Below are 24942 nucleotides of genomic sequence, written 5' to 3' on the forward strand. Positions count from 1 at the left end.
TACAGCCAAATTAAAAAAACAAAGTCCTCCAAATGTATTATAAACTTTAAAATTCAATTTAAACATTTAAACACCAGTTTCAGTAAATTAAGAGACCAAATGCATTTAGGCAATGTTCTGTATTTAGGCAAAAATGTACATGGACAAGTCTATTCTTTTAATGCTATTGTATCCTAACTTACTCTAGTGTAAAAACTTTTCATTGCAGTGTAAAAATGACAACAATGCGCTGCAGAAAATTGCAGCAATAAAAATCGCTAAACAGAAGAGCTACACAGCACTTTTTTACTTAAAAAACAGTGCTGTGCGTCTTTCTGTCTTCTCAAACCTATAATAATAAATCTGTCAGATTACTTTGAACAGCCGACGAGATTCTGAACTAGCACACCTCTCGAGTTTGTGCCTGATGGACAAGCTGCAGCTTTATATATCCTAAGTGCCTTAGATCAAGAGCACCCAAAATAGGTTTTTAAGTTATCCATGTCTGATCCTTAACAGAATGCCTATGTCTGAGTTTGTATGCATGAGTCAGTGCCCTGGCAAAGGACTGGTCACATATTTCCTCATAAAAATTTACCTTTAAATGTGTTGCACGAATAAAGAGTATTAGTGTATGTGTGTATGTGTGGGTGTGTGTTTGTTACCTTCATCAGTCCCAATCTGAGCATGACTGGGGCACAGTGACCAAGATAAAAACCAGATGACTGTCAGACAAGCAGGACTGGACAAAAGGCTTGGCATCTAGAGAGACAGAGACACACGGTGGTTAAAGAGGTGTTATGATGAATACAAGTTGTTTAAAATGAATTCTAAACTCTAAATAATAAGTCCGTATGCATGAATATTTGCAACAGAAACTTTACAAGAGGTATTTAATGGAAAGTGTTTTTTGTCAAAAAACTACATTTTGTCGTGTTGAAATATTTAAATTGAAAAGCAGCAGATTTACAGTAATTATGGAGCTTTTTAAACTGAACTTTGAATAAATTGTACATAGAAATTATTAAACATTTGTTTTTTTTTTAATTGAAATTGTTCAATGCCATGTTTTTTTACAGAAAGCACATTAGATATCCTCTGTGGGCAGACTAACAACACAAAGTAAGGGCCCACTCATGTCATCTGAACAGAAGCTGGATTTTTTTCAATGTCAACCATAGTTGTCTTTTACAAAGAGCTATATGGGGGATGAGTGATGAGTTCCCAGGACAGAATATACAAACACAGACATTCAGCTTAGATAACATAAACTTTACATTTTCAGTGATTATAGATTGAAAACCTATTAATGTAGCATAAGGAAGATAAAAAAAGAAACTACATTGAATTACTTCGTCACCACCTCCAACTGCAGAAGATTTTTCTTACACTGCATCAAACTAGACTTGTATGAAAAGGGCAGACTTCATGGCATCAAGCGCTGCTGCTTGCAGTTGTATCAATAAATTTCACTGCATTGTCGTAGGTCCAAAATTTAAATTCTAAACAATTACATTACCCTAACAACAACTTTAAATAACATTATTTCCAAATATAATTTGAATTTAAGAGGTTTGTCTACAGACACTTCAAATAATCCATTGTAATTTAGCAACAATAAAGCTGTAACATCTGGTTTAGTGCATCTCTGCCAAACAGACCCTCTGTTTGTTTAAACTTTAAAGTAAATATGAGCAACTCTTTACCAACAAAACAAAGTGTTACATTTGGTTTATTCATTTTATTTGGGCCGGTTTATTCAACTTCAGCTAATTAACAAAACAAAAGAGACTATGAGTAATTGTTTTCACCACACTAGTAGAATCATGACACAACACTGTCCAATTCAATTAGTTTCATCTAGAATCAATTCCCAACAAAAGTCACCTGAATACTGTACACATAAAATAAGCTAATTTCATCCAAATCAGTCTAATTACTCAACAACAACTGTTCACATAAAATGTCTAAAAGAACACTGGCACAGCTGGGCCCGATACAATGTCAACTTATTTGTTTATGCCTTAACTGTGATGTGTCACAACCGAATGATCTTTGTAATCATAAAGTATGAGATGAAACCTCCTCTGATTTGATAAAATTGGAAAGCAATTTGGAAAGTAGTCAGGCTAAAAACAAAAACAAGTGTAGGAGATGAATGCTATTTAGTGAATCCTGTCTTCTCAAACAGGTAACCTAAACTGACTGTACATGACAGGAAAAACAAAAACAAAATTAACAGTTTGCATAGTCTCACAAGAATAAAAAAGAACTGGATGGATTTTGATTTTTTCTGTCCATGTTCTACCATTATTTGTTTAGCCATGTTTGCCAACTCACACTAAGTCCACTAAAAAAAAGCATACAACAGTTGTTACATAATTGTTACGTAAATCTTATGGCTCATTTACTGTGTCATCATAAGTCACACAAAACTTCCTTAGCCAGATTGTCAAAGCATGCTTTTGCAATCAAGTATCAAAATACAACCACATCACATTGAACTGTAAATAGTATATTTTCTCACCTCTTTCCAAATAATACTTGTGTATCAGCCAAAAACAAGAAAAAAAAAAAACAAAAAAACATACAGTTTAGACAAAGGTATTTAGGTGCCTCACAATAACAAAAAATGTTCTTGAAGTCTTTGTTGGGAACCAGAGACGAGCACTATTTCTACTGGTGTCTTACTGATGTAGCACATCAGTGTTGTATTTACCACTCTAACTTCACACAGCATACTCAGCAAATTTAAATCTCACTGCCATCTCCCTCACTTGCATTCCCCCTCCTTCATAAATCCTCCTTTTCATTTTTTTTTTTTCAGCCTCTTTGAGTACATTCCTCGACTGCAACTCAAGGGGAAAACTTCTGAACTCTGCTGTTTACATCCTCAGGTGCATACCGGTGCATACATGTTACACCTGCACATTCAGCTCTACATACATAACACAGCTCACAATTTGTGTTGGTTTTTGTGCTTTAGCTACAATGAGAACTTTACATTACATTTTAAAATAAAACTTGAATCTGCTCATCAAATGCATAGTCTAGGTCATTGCTTCCAAAGGCCCATACTTGCAATTTTTAAAGTGGCCTAGGGGGAGATTTCTTCAGGTTTTCTAAAGATCCTTCAAAGTTTGTCCATTGGTAGCTTTTTCACTCATTGTTTGTTGAGTTAGTTTCAGTTTAGTAAATTGTACTTATATAGTGCCTTTCTAGCTAACCAGGCTACTCAAAGCACTTTACAAAACAATATGTCCTCATTTACCGATCCCCACACACACAATCACACAGCACACTGTTACATCTCTACAAAGCTAATCTGAATTCATCATTCTACAGAGTCTAAACAGTGCTTTAAACTCCATGCATACACAGATGTGGCACACAGCAGAGGCAATGAGGGGTTCAGTGTCTTGCCTAGGGACATTTCAACATGTGACAGCTGCCAGGAATCGAACCTCCAACTATCTCATTGAAGGACGACTGCTCTAACCACTTTTCCACAGCCACTCAAAATGGCCATTTTCAGAGAAAAATTGTTTTATTTGTTGCCTGGAGAACAACTTCAAAAACATTTTAATAGATTACAAGAAAGCCTGAATTCTTGGAAGCAAAGTGTAAAGAAATTAGGGGTAGTTTAAATGGTCTGCACAGCACTGTTGTTTAAAAAATCTAGTTTCTAAATATGGATGCAAAATCCAGCTTAATGGTCACAGTCTGGAACCTTGACTGAAGATTAGAACAATAAAAACAATCCCAAGGTAGTTTCATGTCGTTATAACCAACTGGCCCAGTGTTGTGAACTGTTCATACATTCAGCCACAAGAGTGAAACAAGCTGTGTCCCTAACTGTGTGCAGAGGTGCTGAGTGAAGTAACTGCAGAAGATACTAGACAGGGATGTTATCAACAGTTTGAAAAGTGTGTCTGATTAGAAACAAAATTTTAGGACTAAATGATATCTTAATATCTTCAGCTAATAGCCATTGTTAGCTAAAGTTCCCTAGAGTGTCTGCATCATTTCTTTCACTTTACAAACTAATGCCATTTAATACTCAGTGCAAAATGACCACCATGTTATGCCTTATAGGTAGAAACTGTAGACCACAGTGAGATTCTCTGATGTCAGGATGCTTTTTTCAAGGTTTTGTGTGTATATGTGTGTGCGTGTGTAATCACAAGCCTGTTTTCTGAGTCACACCTTCGACTCAACATTCTATTGTTACACTCCAAGCAAGTCCCAGTAAAGACAGGGGAATGTAGCCGTGGATACTGTCACCGGGATACATACGTAAAGTAATATTCCCCATATCTTAAAGACACAAAACAAGAAAAGACCAAAATCCACTAACACCTAACACAATTTTCACATGAGAACAAAGGTGCTCTTATATTTGTAGGCAGTATAACTGCCTACAAATAGAAGTGATTAGACATAATTGCCAAACCTGGACCAAAATTTCTTAGAGGAAAAAATGTTCTTCCCAAGTTAACAGTAATAATGGTGACAGTGTAAATGCATCCTGGCTAAAGTCAAACAACAGCTGTGTCTAAAATCCCAAGAGAGTTAATTTTTAAAATTAAGATTTTTTTTTTTGGCCAATAAAACTGACTTTATAGTAAAATGAGGTGTGTGTGTATACTCAAACCCAGTAATCTAATTCGAAATCCAGTTCTATTAACCAGTTCTCTCTGTGGCAGCACAATCCCACATGGTGAGTCACCCACTTTTGGCATGTCACTGCACATTCAGGCAGCTTTACAAGAGAAGAAACAAGACAGCGAGAGGGCTGAAAGAGAATAAGAAACAGAAGAAAAGAAGGGGGAAAAGAACAAGCCTTGGGGGTAGGGCAAATGGTGGTTAAAATTAACAAATGGAAAAAATGCACTTCTTAAATGGAAAAAGAAAAGGACCCAAGGCAAGCTAACACTGAACACAAGAACTTATTTTGGACAAGAACTTTAGTTGGACAAGAGTCTGTTCACTCAGGTACTGTAAATCAAGTCAATTTCTGTACATGCATACTGATTTACACTGGAGCCCTGCTATTGTCATTCACTGACAAATAGTGATTACAGGATGTCCTGTTCAGGAGGACAGGTCATTAGAGTTCATGTCAGAAATTAGAAATTAACAAAGACCGATGTTTCATTAAGCCTACAGCCTGCACAGCGCTAATCAGTGTGTTTACTTGTTTGCTGCTGTAGATTCTCAGTCATCCAGGACAAGGCAAATCCAAAAAACAACTGGACTTCCTACAAGCCCACTTGTTTTTGTTTTTAAAACCCTTTCTGGAATGTTTACTTGTTTGTGTTACTTATCTATGTCCAGGACTAAAACGAAGACCAACTAGAGATTTAACTAACCAAAGTGTGGATTAATGCAAGTTTGTGTGCGAGTATATGCGTGTACACAAAAGTACACAATGTGACTGTCTTGGTGCACTAAACTAACAGAGTAACATGGTCAGGCCAAGAGGGGGAGAACTACAATAAATATGGTGTTTACCCAGGTCACTATGGCAATCGCTGCACACCCTGTCTGTCTGACCTTTCCATGCGATAAGAACACTGCTGATTGATGTGTGTGTGTGTGTGTGTGTGTGTGTTGTGTATATTTCTATATCTAAAGCTGTGCAGTGCAAGCCTTGAGTTAAAGGACACAGAGTTCACGTTTTTCTTCTCATGACATAGTCCTGAATGCAGTTCTTAAAGATGTCTCAGTCAGTTTCTGTTATTGTGGGTCAGTGTGTATGTGTGACTGAGTTAATGTAACAAATTTTCATTGATGATAAGATGTGTCTACAGAATAGCTATTCACTCTTATCAGTTGGTACTGATAATGTCTAAAATATATAAGCCACAGAGACCCCAATTCTAAACGTGTACTGATCAGTGTACATTTTATTTTGCTATGGTGAAGATTTTAACTTCCAAATGTTTTTTGTTGTTGTCGTTTACTACTGAAGTAATTTAAAATGATGTAGTCAATTTAGCATTTTATTAATTGTAAAGGTGTGTAACATATCCATCTATTCTATGGACTGGTACAAAAATTAGGGAAAGGTGATCATAACTGTAAATTTATTTCTATCCTAAACCTGATATCAATCCTCCATGGCACAACGGAGTTCATCGTTAGCCCCTTTATTGCAGTTATTTCTAACAACAAAATACATTTGAAATTGTGCATTCATACAAGTTGCATAAATGCCAACATCACCAAAGTTGAACCAGATTAACTTTTAGCAAACCACTATTTTTCCCAGAATCTTACATTTGATTGGCGTTATTGAACAAATACCTGCAGTGTACGGCAACATGAAAATACTGATATTCATCCAAGAGATATCTTTTAGCAACAGCTACTGACAGGAACACAGGAAAAGCTTCTGCCAGGCATCAAAAATGCCACTTTCTATCAACACGTCTCGAGTGTGCATAAGATAAGGAAAGAGCAGAAGAGGAAAAACGAGAAGTCATGCTCTTGAAAGGGACAGAGGATGATAAGCATGGAAAATGTTACCAAAGAAGGAGACAGAGATACAGTAAAATGAAGTAAAGAAAGTGAAGTAATGAAAGTGTTTTGTTAATAAAATGGCAATTAACTTCAGTATGTCTTTACTTCAGAAATACTGTCCTTTTTTTGGCACATTAGTGCTAAAAAGTTTCAAGCATTTACACTTTTCTTTTCCTATTTTACAAAAAGGTGACTTAACACATCACCAGACTTTAGTGCATAACCTGGAACTAGACAAAGTAAATCCACATAAATGAGTCAGAATTGTTATAAAACTTATTCAGCTAAGAAATTAGTTGCATGTGTGTGTCAAAAGCAAATTTACAGCTGAGATTAGGTGTGAAATCAAGGTTTAATTAAAGTTAGACGTTTAGTAAATCAACAATATTCAGGTGTGAGTTGGCATTATGTTTTAGTTGAAGTAAAGAGATGCTTTAAACTCTGATGACTGATCCTCTGAGAACTAAACTCATACTCTACTGTCTATCTACAAAGCCTTTATGACCCATTAAATACTGGCGTTATCAACTTAACTAAAATTAAGCTAAAATGCAGAAGCAATGTGTTAAATAAATAAATGAATACATGGTTTGATATATTGTAGAACCACATTTAAAGGCAAGATCTAAAGATCTTCTGCATAAACATATCACTCTTTGAAACCACTATGGAGGAATTTTAATGTGCTAAGTTTTACGATGTTGCTTAAGTTTTTTGACATTTGTGGCATTTGTTTATGCTTAGTTCAATTAAGGTCCCACCACATAATTTCAGTCAGACTAACGTCTGGACTTTAACTTGGCAACTACAACACTTTGATTCTTTTCCTTTTCAGGCATTACGTGGTACATTTGTTGATATGCTCGTGATTATTGCACTGTTCTATGACCTAATTTCAGCTGTCAGTCGGTATGAGGTGTTGTTTTTATATGCTGGGCTGGTTTTCACCTTATATATACTCTTCAGTCTTGTCTGTGCAAAATAAAATGCTCCAGAAGTTTTGTGAGATGGTCAGATGCAACATTGCACGTCTAAGTTATGCTGCCGTTTTCTTCTTTTTTTTTTTTTTTTATTTTAAATCAAACCATCACATTGTAACACTTCCATACAATGCTTACACAATGCTTACACAATGGTTTTTTGACTAATTCTACTGACCTGAACTTAAACATTTCACATGTGGCACGCAGAGTCCTAAATGCAATTACTTTGAACACTGAACAGTCCAATCACATAGTAAACCTGCTAGGATGTTCAGTCGTAAGGAGACTGACAACTGCCCTGAATGGTTTCTGTTTATGAATATTCTTCATCATTGCTGAATGATGGACTCTAAATTGTTGCTAATAGCCTTTAAACCTTTCCCAGATTTATGACCAGCAACAACTACTAAGTACTACAAGTACTAAAGTCAAACCTCTTAGGCATTACCTAATTTTAGAATCTCATATAAAGCAGATTTTTTTTTATGTTTGATACATAAAATAGAATCAAAAGGAGGTGAACTTTCATTTTACTATGGCTGTAAAATGTTTTTTAATACAATGAGGACAAGGCAATTGTTTTTTTATGCTTTCTCATTAACTAATTTGACTACAACAGACACATATAGCAGATTAGGAGTGTAATAGAGACTACCACAACTAAAAAATATTACATGACAAGGACAAAAAGTCTAACAGTACAGAACATTTTTAAAAACTGGACTAGAGACTGGTATTTATATACCAGTCTGAAACAAACTCTATTGAAACGATTTGTTGCCAGTACTATCAGGCAATGAAATGTCTAAAGTTGCTACTAACCTTTTTACCAAACCTAAACAATAAGAAGTAATGACTGCCATGTGTGCAGAAAGATAGCACCTAGGAAACCTGCAGATTAAGGTTCAAGTGTGTGAGCATGTATGTGCATGTGAAAAGAAAAGGGAGAAAAAGAGGGACATTAGTTCCAGTGGAAATATTAATGCAAAACAGCTTTTGGCTGGATTCTGCAAAATTTCCATCAACTTTTCAATACTTTCTGAAGTAAAAATATTACTTTGTGTGTGTGGGTTTGGCACATACATCGCAAACTTGAACTTTAACGTGTGTGTGTGTGCTTGTGGCAGCGGGAATAGTTTGGCCTCTGCTCTGCAATGCTGGAATTTCCTCTAGCTCTGTCGCCAAGGCAAGATGGGTACCATATGCCAGCTTTTCACACACAAACACAGACACACATACACACAGTTGTATGAAGACCACAATCCCACGAGCACACAAGTTTGTAATACTAAAGCCAACCTAACATATAAATAAACACACAGTAAAATGCATAATTAGGGGGAAAGCTGAAATAAACATACACACAGTTTTGCACAAAAAATATCCTTATGGTGTGTGTGTGTGTTTGTCTTTGTGATCTAACATGTGCAGATGGCTGATAAGTCACAAATACAAAAAAAAATTTTAAAACAATGTATATATGTTCATTAACAGCTGGTGAACTTTTTTTTCTGTTTTTTTTTTTTAGACAATGAATATTCAATGAGTGTGTTGCTTAACTATCAAGAGACTTCACAGAGTCTGTCCAGTTTGAGGACAATCTAGTACTGTGCCAAAAGTTGGGAAACAAATGATTAACACAAAGCTGGAATATAACTGCAAAGCCCAATTTTTTTTCTTGATTTTATATTTTCTTTCTTCTTTAAAGCTGTAGATCAGATAAATATCATTGTCATTTTCCACTTTTGTGAAATATTCTTATTTCACATGTATGGCTTATGTGAGTACTCTAAGCCAAAGAAAGACAACATAATTAAAGGGGGGAAACAAGGTAACTAATTAGCTTATTCTCAGGAAAACAATTTACAATACATCTTGTGTATTATCATCATTTTAATTTCGAACTCCTCAAATATTCTACTAGTGGTGAGCTGTATTTGCTTATCTCAAATTAAACTAGTCTGGAAATGGAGAATAAGTAACAAAAAATACACAACAGAAAGCTTGAAAACTTATTTATTTTTTAACATTTTCAATCAATAAATTAGTGAAATAACACATTAACAGAGTTAACACAAATCTGTCCACTAAATGTTATACGGTTGTGTTTTCTGTGGCCAAAAGAAAATGCATTCACGTTTCCTGGTGAATTACCAGATTTCTCTTTGCTTAGTAACCAGCTTTGTTAAGTTTTTTGTTTAACACTTACTTCCAGCTTAGCAACTCTAAAGCATTGATGTGAAAGAACAAAATGACCACAAACAGAGTTGCCAAGCAGATGTCCATGGAACGTTCATGCCTGTCAACACAAGAGGAGAATCAGCTTCTTGGAGTTCAACAAAATATGCTCCAACACAATACTGTGCAGCTAAAAGCATAGTCAACACTATAACATAAACAGAGCCTGCATATGCCTATCACGAAGCCTGATTATTTTTGAAATTATGTCTTGTCATATAGTTATGGATAGTTAGTACTTCATTAGCTGGGAAATCAGTTTTATAAAGAATGGAGTACTGAAGAAAATACGAAAAAGTTGATTCCAGTGGGTAATGGCAAAGTTTCAATCACAGATCCTGCACAATCAGTTAGGGCTCAAGGTATAAGTTGGGTTTCAGTCTCAGCTACTACCACACCAAATTTTAGCTCTTTACTGAAAGTTCTATTTGAATCCATCCAGTGATTCAAGAGACAGTTTTTAACAGAAAGACAAAAACATACACACACACACACACACACACACACACACACACAGGCAAAATCATCATTGCTGCACCTTCTCCAGCAGGCAATAACTTTTTTAACTTTCTTACTAAAAATAAAATCAGCCGTAAATGTGATCACACCAGTCAACTTGTTCATCTGTTTTTAACTACTCTAAAATATTTGAACTTTATTCAACTGAAATTAACTGGCAGTGCCATAATTTTACCGTAAACCACAATACTTTATAACTGCAGTCTGGAAAATACCAATGTGATAGCGTCTCACTTATCTTGGGACTCCCAGCCATATGCACATTACATTGAGTTAAACATATGTCAGTAAATCTACTGCTGCTCTGACAAATCACATCCCAACAGCTTGCATTTGCATTCATGTGTATGTGTTCTTGTATTGTGAGTTTAGTTTATGCAGCTTGGTTCAGCTTGTGAAATCTACCAGAACAGTTTACCTCAGTAATTAAAGAAAGATGATGGTCCAACACGCATCTGCTTTGTGTGAGCCAACGACAAGCTCTTTAAATATACACCCCCTGCTCACTCACATCTGCTTTCTGTTAACCAACAAAGCCCTACACACAGTCGCATATACAGTATGCTTTGTAATCAATTGCAAGCAATGGTTTGCCAAACCATCATCAAAAAAAAAAAAAAGAACCTATACGTTTTTGGTACTGAAATTCAAATCAACAATTTATGAAGTTATTTTATTACTGAAACAGCAGCATTTGCATGCTGTGCTAACTGCAAAAAGTTGTTTATAATTAAAGAAGACAGATTAACCTGTGGTCATTTGATCTGTTGTCTATTCCTGAAACAGTATATACTGCAGGAACACACTCACACACAAACACTTGAAAACATAATGTTATGATGATAGCTGTGTCAAACTTAGTCTAATAAGCCTGCAGGCTGGTTTGCCAGTAACCTCTGCCCAGTTCTGCTTTGCCACACTCCTCTGATGATCTGCTGTGTAAGCTACGAGTTTCTGAATCTGTGTGTGCGTATGTGCATCCAAGTACCATTGACTGGCGCCATTCTACTGCTGGGAGCAATTATAAAGACATAAAGCAGAGAGGTGGAGATTGCTGAGAAGAACACATGTGCATAGGCATACAAAATATGATAAAGTGGACTACTTGCACTTTAGAAAAATCATCATTTGTTTACTCTGACTATTTTATTACAGAAAGAACAATGACGAAAGAAGTTTACAAAGGATTTACTCATCAAATCAGAAATAGTCTTATCCTGAACATGTTGCATGCCAACATTATGTTGGCATGCCAACAATTCATTAGACTGTAAACAATAATTAATGTCCTGTGATTGAGAATGAAATTGCAACACTACAGTATAAAAGCATAAAACATGTTATGAGCAAGATAAGATTTATATTAGATTGTGAAATGCACTGAGACCATGTAAACCATCAGTTCTTAATAGTAGCAGCGACAGATGCTGCTTTTCTTAATGTTCAAGTTACTAATCTCTACTAATAGATAGTCTATAAAGACCTCCAATTGGCTCCAAGTCTTTCTACTCCAAAATTTAGCTGTATGTACTTGACATTTGTGCTGTGTTGAAATTGTTTCAGAAAAGAACAATGGCTACATTGCTAGATGTAACCACTGGTTGAGTCAGAGATGATGCTGACAACTTCAGATTAAAGAAAAATGGTTCACAGCAACTATGTTCACTGAAGAGAAAATGTGAATGAATAACAAATGTACATAATGTATGTGGTACCCCTTTGAACCTTGACTGTACTACTGGGTTTTTGACTGAAAGTTTGTCTTTACCAAAGAAAAATAAGTTTCTGCAATTATACTGATGTTCTAATCTGGTTTACTAATGCTAGTCATGTGTCCTTTTACTGTCATTAGTTACTTTATTGCATGTCTTTTAGGAAAGTGTGTGAAGTACACAACTTAGGTCATTACTCTGAAGGAGTCACAACTAAAAGTGCTACTACTACCTATTTTATGGAAGAGTTAAATATTTACCAAGTCTGAGCACATACAAACATAAATTACATAAAACATCTGTTTTTAAATGATTCTTGTGTTTTGTTTTTTACTACTTTTTTTCTACACTAGTCCATATATTTACTGATGGTGGCTGAACAGCAGTTAAATAAATAAATACATTTTTGAAATGTTTAGGACCCTGTGACACACCAAAAAAATAGTATTTTAAAATTTGTCTCACTCATTTTGTCGGAATATTTTAACAAAAACATGTCATAAATATGTGAATATAAATTAGAAATGTTTTTTTTCTCTTTGCACCACACTGAATATAAGGAATGTCATGTCTGCATAGATTAAGTTTTACTTTTCCATCAGATGATCTCTATAAAGCTGACACAAAGCTCTCATCATGTGCTCAGCAGGAAAAAAAAATGGCAACCATATACACCCAAATTACATAAACACATTTGGGAACAAGCACAGGGAACATGGATAATCCTCCCCCTACCACCCACACATAGTTTGACTACCCTACACACACACACACGCACACCCATGCACGCACACACACACGACCCCTGTTCTCTAGAAAGATGAGTCACTCTGCTGGGAACTCCATGCTTTCCCCATTATACAGTCTGGATAACTGACTGTCCTAACATGCTGAGGGAGACAGGTACTTTAGCTGGTAATGGAAAGGAGATGAGAGGAAAAGAAAGAAGACCTATTCAAAAAAAAAAATAAATACATTAAATGGGGAAAAGAAAAAAATGTACAGGAAGAGTGTCAAATTGAAAAATAAGCTGAAATGAGAGACCCTGGGAGCCGTTCATCTATCCACTGGGTGAGAGTAGATGGGTGTCCATCGCTGTTTCTGATGGGTAGAACTTGCCTCTGACCAAATCATTTTTGATCTGCTCCTGCACTGAGGTGAATGACAGGTAATTTTTTCAATTATGATATAGTCGTAGATACTCTCAAGGATTAAAGTAAATCCTAACTCTCCTTATTTCCTCCCTTGTGGATATTTACCAAAGTTGGTATGTTTAATTTCTTTGCCCCTTACAGAGGTTACTTTCTAGCTAGGATAGCTTCTTTTTCTACTGTATTACCCCCACAAGCAACAATAGCACCACTTCTTGGCAGCACTACACAACCTACTGTAGTTTTGTGTTTTTCCTTTCTTTTTTTTTTAAACCATTAAAAAAGGTTGTCTTTCAAAAGACTTTCATATTTTCCTTTTAAATGTTCCAAGTGAATGGGAACCTTACAAGTGTAACAATAAGAGTTAAACACAGTTTAAATCACACAAGACGAAAAAAAAATCTCTTGAGAATATGAGTGTGTCATGCGTTTTTGATTACTACTGGATGACTATATTCTAAAACACTTTGCTGGAAAAGAGACAAAGAAACAAGCCACACAGAATAATTTTAATGCAATCCACGTTTCATGTAAATAATGTCTCTCCTATCATAAACCTAAGTGAAGTCAGCATCAACTCAGAGTAAACCCAAGATGGTATATTCTGTGTGTCTGGAGAGTGGGGGCTGGTAACTTATTTCAAACTATAAACACAGACAAAGTGTTGACGTTTTATCTTGTCTACTCACTAGACATGGAACGTGATTTTTCAATATTCAAAGCTTAGATAAAATGGATGAATTAGAAAACTGTATGTGGCCACCCTCCAAACTTCCACCCATCCATTTCCTTTGCCTGCCTTCTGCGTTCAGGGCTGCGGGGGAGTTGGTGCCTACCTCCAGCAGTCACTGTGCAAAAGGTGGGGTACACCACTGGACAGGTTGCATCACATCATCACAGGGCCACATAGAGACAAATGTAACAGAGAGCCATTCATGCTCTCATTCACGCCTAGGGACAATTTAAAGTTATCAATTAATCTAGCATGTTTGTTGCTGGTCAGTGGAAGGAAACTGGAGTAAATCCATGCGTGCGCAGGGAGAACATGCAAACTCCACACAGAAAGACCCCAGACAAGAAGCTATTCTGTCACCTTCTTGCGGTGAGGCGACAGCTTTAACCACTGCACGCAATGTGACCATCAGAGTTCTTTTGTTGGTTTGCTTTGTTTTGTTTTGTTTTTAACACTGACGCCTGGTAATAACTTGCCAAGTTGTGTTCTTATGGTGCTTTTCCAGTCAGGGTGCATTTTTTTTTCCCCAGTCGAGGTCAAATATTCAGAAAAAATTTATAACTGCAAAAAAATTCCAAGAGTGTTTTGGTTTAAAATACCTATCACTACTATTCACAAGTAAATGTAGGAAACGTTTTCCAAACTCTTGTTTTACTAAAGTGGAACAATAGTCTCACTTGATGAGCATCAGTATTGGTAACTAACACAAATATATGTTAGAAACGACCACAATAACCTATAAAACCCAATAATAGTAGTGGGGGTATGGGAATATAAAACCAGAGCAGAGCACCAGCAACTAAAATGAGCAATCAGAACGCCAACATGAAGAAAACAAAGAGAAAAGACATATGAACACAAGAAAAAAAAATACTAAGATGACTAAAGAAGAGAAAAAAGGAGGACAATTAAAAATGGGGTGCAGAAAGTGAGGAAGATGAAATTGTCCATCTGGATAAACATCTGTCTTAAATTTGTTTAGTAATAAAAGAAGAAAAGGCAGAAACCTTTAACAAATGCATACTCTCAACTAGTAAATGATCATGAGAAATAACACTGAAAAAATAAGTGAAGTCTGGCATACTTGTTTTTGTCTGTCTGTTTATGTGTTTTGATTTGTTTTGTCTTTTTCTAATTGTATATTTGGTTACTTCTATGCTCCCTTCCTTTTCTCATCTTGTGGCCCACAAAGCAAATCAAATGCAGATTTGCATCCAAAAAGGGTTCTCCACATGCTAAAGCTAGTAGATTATTTCAGATAATTTTGAATATTAGATGAAAACCGCCAAAAAAAGAAAACAGAAACCATATTTATGTGGCAAGTTTTGATGCCAAGCTGGGTGGCTGGGTGAAGCCTTCTCAGATCAGGCACAAAGATCACACTGTAAAGCAAACAGCCCCCATACACACTACACCAGATGGAGTCCAAACACACACACACATATACAGTACACACTTTAGAATCTACAGTGCCACTATTCAGCCGAGGCAGACACTGGGGCAAATAGACCCCAACCAAATATGACACGCTAAAGTGAATATTCAAAAAGTTCTTTGCACTTGACTATTCAAGGAAAACCAGGCAGCAGAGCAAACATGTTTGTGAACTAATACAGTAGGTTATATTTGGATTTATATTTATATTTTTTTTACAGGACTGAAAAAAGAAAAATGAAGCTCATTACGTCTTGAATTATTTAGAAGCGTGCAACAAGAACTAGAATGATTTTCAAGGGTGACCATTTAAAGGAAAAGACCCTCATCAAGCAGTGTAGCTCCGTGCGCAGACCTGGCTCCAAAACAGCAGATTAGCCACCTTGAGATAGTAAAGCAGATAGAGGGCTGATTTACAGTGTGCCGCCATGATTTGGTTGCAGAGTTTGTTGACTTTGGGTGTTTGTGTGCACATGTGTACGTGAGTGCGTGTATGTTGACGGGATCCAGGGGAGAGATTAAAAATCCTGTTTAAGATCAAAGACAGCAAGCAGATAGAGGGTGGAGCGAAACCAGAAAACACTGCACATGACCGCACTAGTTTAAAGTCTAACTAAGTGGTGCCCAATCCCAGTCCTCAAGGGCCACCCTCCTGTATGATTCATATGTTTCTCTGCTTTGACACACCTGATTTGAATGAATGAGTGATTAACAGGCTTCCGTAAAACTCGAAAACGCACTGGAGAGCAGGGAAACAACTAAAACATGCAGGATAGAGGCCCTACAGGACGAGGACTGGGCACCACTGGTAACTCTTAAGACAGCTGCCTACAACAAATCTACAGAACTTGCATTGAAATTGAACTATACTATAAAATCTGTTTACAACTTTAAATTAGTAAGATTGGCTTAATTTTTAAAGTTTTTGACCATATGTTATGCAAAATTATAGTTTACCAACATGGTTTTTACTGCCTGTGGAGCACCTGTAGTGTTTCCCACTTTAATGATTATCCAAGCCATTAGACCAATGTTGACCCAGGGAAAAGTCTATATTTAGAAATCATTCAACTAAACAGGGTCCATATGGTCATTAAGCATATTTATCTAGCACAAGGTACACAGGTATGTGTCTCCTCACTAGTATTTTGAGTTAACTTTAGCCAGATTTACTATAAATACAAGAGCATTTCACCAAATCTCTCTATAATTTATTGTTTCTGGTAGTCCAAAGATATGTTTCCCCCAGGCTTAAGAGGCATGCATAACAGTCTTGTTTTAGATTTTCATTCAATTTGGAACTGCTGAATCCGTACTAAACTTGTAAAAACCACTACCAAACTGTTAGTTTGCAGCATGTTTGTTCTTGAAGATTAAAGGCAGAGTTGTTGAAGAAGTTAGGAGCTGCTTATGTCTCCTTCTCTGCTTAACTTGCTAAATAAAAAGCAAATTTTATAATAAAAAGAAATTATAGGTATTTGAAGCTAGCCACAATTTTAATCTGATGTTTTACCATTTAACATTTAGCTAAGGTTCTTTTTTCTCCTCAAGGTTTCTTCCCATTTGTATTTTTTTAAGCACAGAGCAGACTTGTTAAATTGTTCTACTGTCAAAACAGTCTGCTCGACAAGTTGAAACCAACCTTAACATCTGCTAACTGTCTTCAAAAAAACTTTCACTTTGGCAGAAAAAAAATAAAAAAAATTCTAACAGGACGCTGTCACAGCCAAATGCCTCAGGGCCCCTATACAGAGCCAATAATCAAATTGGGGTTTGCAATTGCTGCTGGGTCTTGACATCTGTTTGATGTATAAGAGCTCCCATCCACCCATCTTTGATTAACTGTGGGTTTGGCAAATCGGAGAAAATGAGAGCATATTATCAGTTCCACCCGAAAACATTTTTTTCTTTGTTGTTGTTAATGTTGGTTTGTTTTTATGTCTATTCAGAATAAATAAATAACAGTGTAGCTTTTATGCATAGATCCCAAGCAGTAAAACCCCATTTTAAATAAATCCATGAAATGTTGGAACATATTTAAATGACTGTTCAATCAACAATAGTCAATAATAAATCCTTAAAAATCAAAAAACAAAAATATCAAAAATATTTGAACAGTTGAAACTGCAGTGTGATCATTCTTTAACAAGAATCACTAGAGTAAACGTAGCTCCATTTTAATTTGTTTCTGTTACCTGCCTGCCAAATCAGATATGATCAGCATGCTCGATAGCAACCATTTATTCTTTTTTTAGGACTGCTAACGCTCCATGAAGACAACAAACACGCCAGCAGGAAGGGAGGAATGGTAAGAGGAGCCGACAGATGCACAGTACAAAGAGGGACAGGTGACAACCTAAAGGACTGGGAGACGTGGAACGATCACGGGGGGATAAAATAATAAAATAAAATAAACTGGTAAAATAAAACTGTAACAGGTTCCTACTTACTTGTTAGACATCCAGGCTGTAAGTCAAATGACCGTCACATAATTTGAACAGACAAGTCCATCAATTATAAATGACCTGAGGAGTAAAAATAGTCACTTCCTGCTAAAAGGAACACATGAAGGTAATGTGGTCACACACTCTGCTAAGCTACAATCTTCACTTTTTACTTTTAGCCACAAACACATTTTTTAACACTAAAACCTTATGTTACTACTGTGTTCAGATGTTTAACATCAACTCTGTTTGCAGCAACATGAAGAATTTTTTTTTTTCTATTTGCATCATAGTTCTATTAGCTGCTCCCATTTTACATGTGACTTTTACTGTCCACACATCCTCACAATTAGATGGATGAGGGTTTTGAGAAATAGTTCCTTTGACGCAAGGAAGTAAAACCTCTATAGAGAAAGAACTCGTACATCAATCATAATAAACATGAAGAGTTAATAAAACCTTGGTAATGTTTCTTGTTGCTAAGTGGTTTAATTACATTGGTGGATTAATTACTCTGAAGTACTCCTAAGGACCTGGCAACAAAATAAGAAGCAAAAGTAGAAAAACTTACGACATATGACTTCTTCCAATTTGCTACGCAGCATTTATATTTAGTTCAAACCGTACTTTTTCAAGCAAACTGTGTTAATACTATGAAACAATAAAAAATATTTTAACTGTTTTTATATTCTTTGTGTGTGTTGTAACATTTATATTGCACCTTAAGCCAAGACTGACTAGTACTTAAAAGCAAGCCACAAGAATCTCAAAATAAAGTATAAAATAAGAAGAGAGAATTATAATAAATTTGTTTAAACAAGAAATGAAGATAAAAATCATTATTTGCAACTGATTTAAATATAAAAAGTGAACACACAATTAAACCTTCTAGAGACCAAGTTAACATGTAAGTTTTGTTTTAGCTGACCAACAAATCGTGATCTCAAAGAATATGGGTCATGTTTTTATATATACATGACACAGAAAAGCATATAAACTGTCACATTTAAACAAGACAAACAATTACATTTCTACATTTATTCCTGATGCAAATGATTTCTTGATTTTTAGGTTTTCTGTTGCTCATCTCTAGAACTAACAGTTTCAGTTCTATTAAAAAGATTTTCCCTATACTGCTAAAATTGTTTCTTTTTTTTTTATTTCCGTTAGTTAGTTCTCTAGTTCTACAAAAGATACAATCATCTGAACAGTTCGCATCCCATGCAAATGTCACTTATGCAAGAATGAGGAATTAATATTTATCTTAAAAGAAAAGTGGGAAAAACTTTGTTTCACTCTTGCATGGGATATCATAGCCCGCAAAGGATTTTCTGAGACTTCCTAAACAACAGATTGGTGAAGCTACAAACTCCGAATAAGATATTTTAATTACTCTGAGCAAAACAGAACATTTCTGAGATGGCAGTAATTGCAAATATGAAGGCCTGCAGGGTGGGAGTCATGAATGACAAGCCAAAAACCTGTTACATTTTTGCCAAACCAGCTTGAAAATCAATCCGCTGTAAAGTTCATGCTGGTCTGGCAAGTAACCATCCATGATGTGGAGGTTAAAGTTTGCACCAACCGTGTATTTCCAGTAAAGACTAACATTTTGCCAAGCTCTAATAATCTCGCCAGTTAGCTCTTTTTCAAAGTCAACACAGCTCTGGGCAGAATAGTTAAGAGTGTTCACAGCTACAATAATCTTAAAAGATGTCGTTTTCATGGCTTAAATTGTAACAAAAAATTAAAAAGGGACAAGGTAATTCTTCACACCTTTTCTAAAATATTGTTGTTCAAGTCAACGTATGCAACCTTCACAGAACCCCTTTTAGTTTACTGCAGTGAAAAAAATTGCAAAAACAGCTTAGAATTAAGAGTTATTTTTATCTATGAGAAAAATATACACACAAAAAAAAAACTAGTCCAGAGGTTCACATGCTATATTTGCATAAAGAGGAGCATATTATTGACATTTAGTCCTTTTAAACAAGAAGGAAAGCAACGCATGCAAACCAACAATGAAAACATCCCGATAGTTTTAAAAATGAATTTGTCTATTTGTTATATTAACAGTAAAGTATATTTTCAGCTTTATGGACCTTAACTAAACAAATGGTTGACGGCCATCTATGATGATTGCCACAATAAACTAAAAGCAACAGTTAATTCACCTTGTTTATAAATGGATGCACAGCAGTTTAAAGTTTTATACTACCACAATTTTGTGTCTTACAGCTGCTGGCATGACATGTTAAGTTAAATACAACGAAGTAAAATGGTGCAATAAAAAAATAAGAGCCCGATCAATACAATGTCTGTTTTGGGGTTGTGTATTTGTAGCCTGGCAACAAGTGAGCTGAGAGCTTCAGCAGGTAGCATGAATGAATTCAATGAGAACACAATATAGACAGAAAGCCACAGCCAACCTGATATCCATGGTTCATAGACACGTCCTCTCAGTAATACATCACACCAGACAGAGCCATTTCCAGTAATGCATTTCAGAAACTAATTACAAACCCATTATGAAAACATGGCTTGAACTTGACCTTATAAATAATAAAAAAAGAGAAAAATATGTATATAATTCAACTTAAAGCAAAAATATCGGCAAAACTGAATTATTTTTCAAGAAAAGATGCAAAAAGATTGAGTATTTATTATTACTATTATTCCAGATCCCAGTTATCAAAACATGACTCGTTGGTCTATTTTTTTTTTCTCCCAGTGCCTTGCACTATCACAGTCAGCTGACCACAGGAGGAGCCACAACTCCAAATCATGTCGTCAGAAACCTTTGAAGTGGCATGACCCTACGGCTTATAACTGTGGGAATTGCAGGAAATCAAAAAATAGATGGAGATAAGCATAACAGGTTGGAGAAAAAAAAATCACTTGCAACAATTTTTCTTTTTTTTTGTTTCTGTAAAGTAACTCTTAAAACACACACAGTTCTTATAAAGTAAGAGCAGGGGATAAACTGCATGAACAGCAGCACAGAGGAATAGTAATACCCCCGATCTAGGCCCCTCAAAGTTGGTTTAATATCAAGGGCTGGCTCTTTGTTTCACCGTTTCTCACATACACATACGCACCCGAGAACAGTACGGCCTCAGAGCCAGCAAGCTGTTCTAAACTTCTTGGAGCAGATTTCGCTCTAATTTAGAGTTGATTGCTGTTGGCCCTCTATGAGTGAGTAGTGAAATATGAGCATGGAGAGATGGAGGCTTGGACTTCGTTTAACTCCGTGTTCATTTGATTATACTGTAAGAGTGCGCGCACACACAAAGGCACTGGGTTGTCTCAATTTCTTTGTGAATACATGTATGCATAAATGTGTGAGTCTATGTCAAGGTCTATATAGAGCCAGTCTTTTTTTTTTAATTCTTTGCACATGTGATTTTTGGCTAGAGTTTGTGCAAAATCTAAGAACACTCTGCAAGTAAAAGCCAAGTTAAAGCACAGTATCTTTCCTTATTCTGAGTAAGAATTCTAAAGGTGACTGATTAAGCTATGTGGTTCTAAAGGTTAACTCAAGTTTATAAATTTAGAGTTCTAATTATTACTCAACAGCTCACCTTAAAAAATTTTACAACAAATAACAGAAATTATCTTATTAAATATGCACTAACAAGTTACTGTACATTCAAAAATTGACTAATTTACATAACAATGGGATTTTTTTATTTTACATTAAGTTTCTGCTCAGATATTGAGCATGATTACAGACAGACAGACAGACAGACAGACAGACAGACAGACAGACAGACAGACAGACAGATAGATAGATAGATAGATAGATAGATAGATAGATAGATAGATAGATAGATAGATAGATAGATAGATAGATAGATAGATAGATAGATAGATAGATAGATAGATAGATAGATAGATAGATAGATAGATAGATAGATAGATAGATAGATAGATAGATGGATGTCATCTTTGCATCTATTTTTTTTATTTTTGAGTTTTATGAAATGTGTGACCTACATGTTATTGGATTTTGTTTTTTATTAAATGTGCATAAAGTCCAAAAGTTCAATGAGCACACCTGTTCCCTCCATTCCTCAAAAGTTTATTTCAGTCATCATGTTTGCAAGCAAAAATACACTCAATGTTTCCTCTTATAGAACAGACGTTTTTTAACATGTGGGCAGGCTACGATCCCAGAGGTAAACAGCAAGGTGTGTGGTGTCTCTTGTTTTTTTTCTCCATTTGTTTACAGTTAGGCTCATAATTAGGAGGTTGCCCACAGACTGCAAGACTGCAAAAAAGTCCAGCAGTGCATAAAAATGTTGTTTGTTTTTTTTTTTGTTTGTTTCAAAGGAGACTTGATTAGGGGCAAACTGCAAGTGAATTTACATGGTGTGATTCACAGACTGTATCAGACTGTTTTTTTTAAATAAAATAAAAACACTTGTATTTAGCAGCTATTTCATTGATTGCTCCACATTTGTGACTAAATGAACAGCATACAAATAGAGATCTGCTGTAAATCTGGAGGACATTAATATTGCAAAACCCTTTTTTGGCGATTGTATCATTTGTTGTACAGCAGAATAAGAGTCCAACAAAAAACTGAGCTCCCACAGGTCAAATGACAGCCAACAAATTACAGCCTGAGTGTAATCCAGTCTCTTTTATCTAAAAAAACAAAAAAACTACTACAGACAAATCACTTTCCTACAACAGGAAGACAATTAGTGACGATATAAACAGCCATGTGTGATTAAGCCAATCCCAAACAAACACCCAACCTAACTGAACATACTTGTAAACATACTTGGCGAATAAAGCTGCCTTGGACATTGCTTCGCACTGCATCATCGCCGTGAAGCATCGCAGACTTCCACAGTGAATAAACAAGTGTGCACTGACGTCACACTGCAAGATTTGTTAGTGAAGATCAAATTTTGCCATCAGTATTTGCAGTTACATGCTTGGATCTTTCTCTTTCACTAAAGAATTTAGACTTTTCCAACACACTGAAGCTAGAGAGGAGTGATCTCAGACCATGAACTTTGACCCATATACTTGTTTCACGGGGTAGACACTCAAAGAAATATAGGCAGACTGTTATCAATTTAAGACAAATACCTTATAGCTTTTTTTTTATTCTTCCTACCACTTAACCCCCACTTCCTACTCCTGAGACACCCTCAGGCTTCATCTTTCTGCATAGTCTGTTTGCATTCCTGCTGAACACTATTTAAAGACTTCATCACTGCACTGGTAAAAGGAATGTGGATCTGCAGTGGGACCTCCATGCCATTGTCTCCATCTTTTCTCTGAGAATGTGTTTCCAAAAAATGCAGAGTCCATTGACTTTGCACGGTTGCCCTGCTTGAGCTGGGGCTGTGCAAATAAATATACAAGAAGAAAGAGCTGAATGGAGACCGATCCTGTTTATCGCATCAACAAGTGCTTTCAGTTGACATTATTTCGGAGTTTCATTTATACTCTGCCAAGTGAGGATCACAGCCCGAGAGCTGGAAACAATAACAAGTAAATGAGAGCCAGTAAAACTACAGTGTTGTTTTTTTTTTTTTTTTGGAATTTGGAGCCTTAAAGACAGATCACAAACCACCACATACCACAAAAACAACACTTACTACAGACCAGGGAAGTTGCTTTTTGATCAAACTAAAAATACGTATTTTAAAGCAACCCAGACTCCCAATACTGCCAATATGTTTCATGTGCAAATACAAAAAGAAAAAAGTTTGAGCCAAAAACATAAGAGAAGCGAACAGCTTTTGTTCTACCGTGCAGACGTTACATTACTGGACTGTGTTTAATGAGTATATACACCTGTATGACAAAAGTGTGACAGTACTGAGCGAGCTAAAATAAAGCTAACATCATGATAGGTCGATTCAATGAGCAACAGCGGATTACATTTCCCTCTGTTCCCTCCTGCCCGGTGTAGTGAGGCGGATAAACTTTTCACCCCCCCCCCCGAAACCCGCAGCGTCACAGCCTCTAATTCCTTCCTCCCGAGTTCCACAACTGCTCAAAGATTTAAACTGACCTTGAAAGAGCTCCCCCCGGGTCAAACGGACATTATTATGTTGTCCTCTTCCATGGCTGGAACTTCAACAAGTTGTTCTCCGGTTTACCGAAGAGACCAGAGGCGGACGGTCGGCTGCTGGAGAGCTACAAACTAGGACGGGGGGATGAGAAGGAGGAGGAGGAGAGCGAGAACGAGGCCAGACCGTCTGCTGCCTTGTCATTGGATGAGCCAGCTGTCAATCTCCGACCGGAGTGGGCGGGTCCTAACTACTCAGGGATCGCATGGAGGACTGTAGTGTGAAAAAAACTAAGTTAAAGGTGAAATGATAAGTGTTTTGAAGCTAACATAGATCAAAAGAAAGTAATCAAAGGTGCTTGTTTTCAGAGTCTCAAATTTAAAAAACAATACACTAATTTTAAATTAATAAAAAAAGATTGAAGAAATTACTAGGGTCTCTTCTGCATTTTCCGTGATCACTCAGAAGTGTGAATTGTCCAGTGACAAACACAGGAACTCAAAAAAGACAGTAAATACGAAGTGTGGGAGTGAAATGGTTCAATGGGTTGCAATTAATTGTGTAAACTAACTCAAAACAACAACAGCTGTGTCATTCTGCTTCCCAAAGGACAAGAAAGTTTGGATGTGGTTAGTTTAGCTGTAAATTACAACCTAAAGTCTGGTGACTGACTGTGCAGAGCACCACCTGAAATACAAACCTTCAATAGAAGAACCCCTGCCTCCAGCTGAAACTCCTTGAAGACTGTGATGTCATTGTAAGGGTTCCCCTTTTGAAATGTGGGGCTCCAGTTCCCAACAGCATCACTCCAGACCAAACTGGTACTCCTTTGGTACTCATTACAAACCTTCCTTCATCTTCTGCTTCCATTTTCACTGATAAACACTTTGATAGTAACTTCCTACAGCGGTCTGACTGCTATAGCTGGCCTTGGCTCCTTCTACGTCACCAACCAAAGAAGCAACACCATATGGAGAGAAAATGGTTCCAAATTACCTGTGCGTGTGTAAAAGGATTTGTGCGTGTGTAAAAATATTTGTGCGTGTGTAAAAGGATTTGTGTGTGTGTAAAAGGATTTGTGCGTGTGTAAAAGGATTTGTGCGTGTGTAAAAATATTTGTGCGTGTGTAAAAGGATTTGTGCGTGTGTAAAAATATTTGTGTGTGTGTAAAAATGTATTTGTAACTCGT

General features: G+C 36.2%; 1 protein-coding gene across 2 annotated transcripts in view; it reads right to left on the reverse strand.

Moving 5' to 3' along the window:
• The window catches only part of il11ra (interleukin 11 receptor, alpha), a 37454-nt gene extending 13548 nt beyond the window's left edge, over positions 1-23906 (reverse strand). For both annotated transcript variants that reach the window (XM_017410409.3, XM_017410408.3), the window contains exons 1-2: positions 23756-23906; positions 645-741 (exon numbers count right to left, since the gene is read on the reverse strand). In XM_017410409.3, coding sequence (XP_017265898.1) covers positions 645-741 — 97 coding nt within the window. In that variant the 5' untranslated portion in view covers positions 23756-23906. The remainder of the gene's footprint in view (positions 1-644; positions 742-23755) is intronic.
• Between the last annotated feature and the right edge of the window lie 1036 nt (positions 23907-24942).

The sequence above is a fragment of the Kryptolebias marmoratus genome, linkage group LG14 (assembly GCF_001649575.2).
Source record: "Kryptolebias marmoratus isolate JLee-2015 linkage group LG14, ASM164957v2, whole genome shotgun sequence".
NCBI classification, from domain to species: Eukaryota; Metazoa; Chordata; class Actinopteri; order Cyprinodontiformes; family Rivulidae; genus Kryptolebias; species Kryptolebias marmoratus.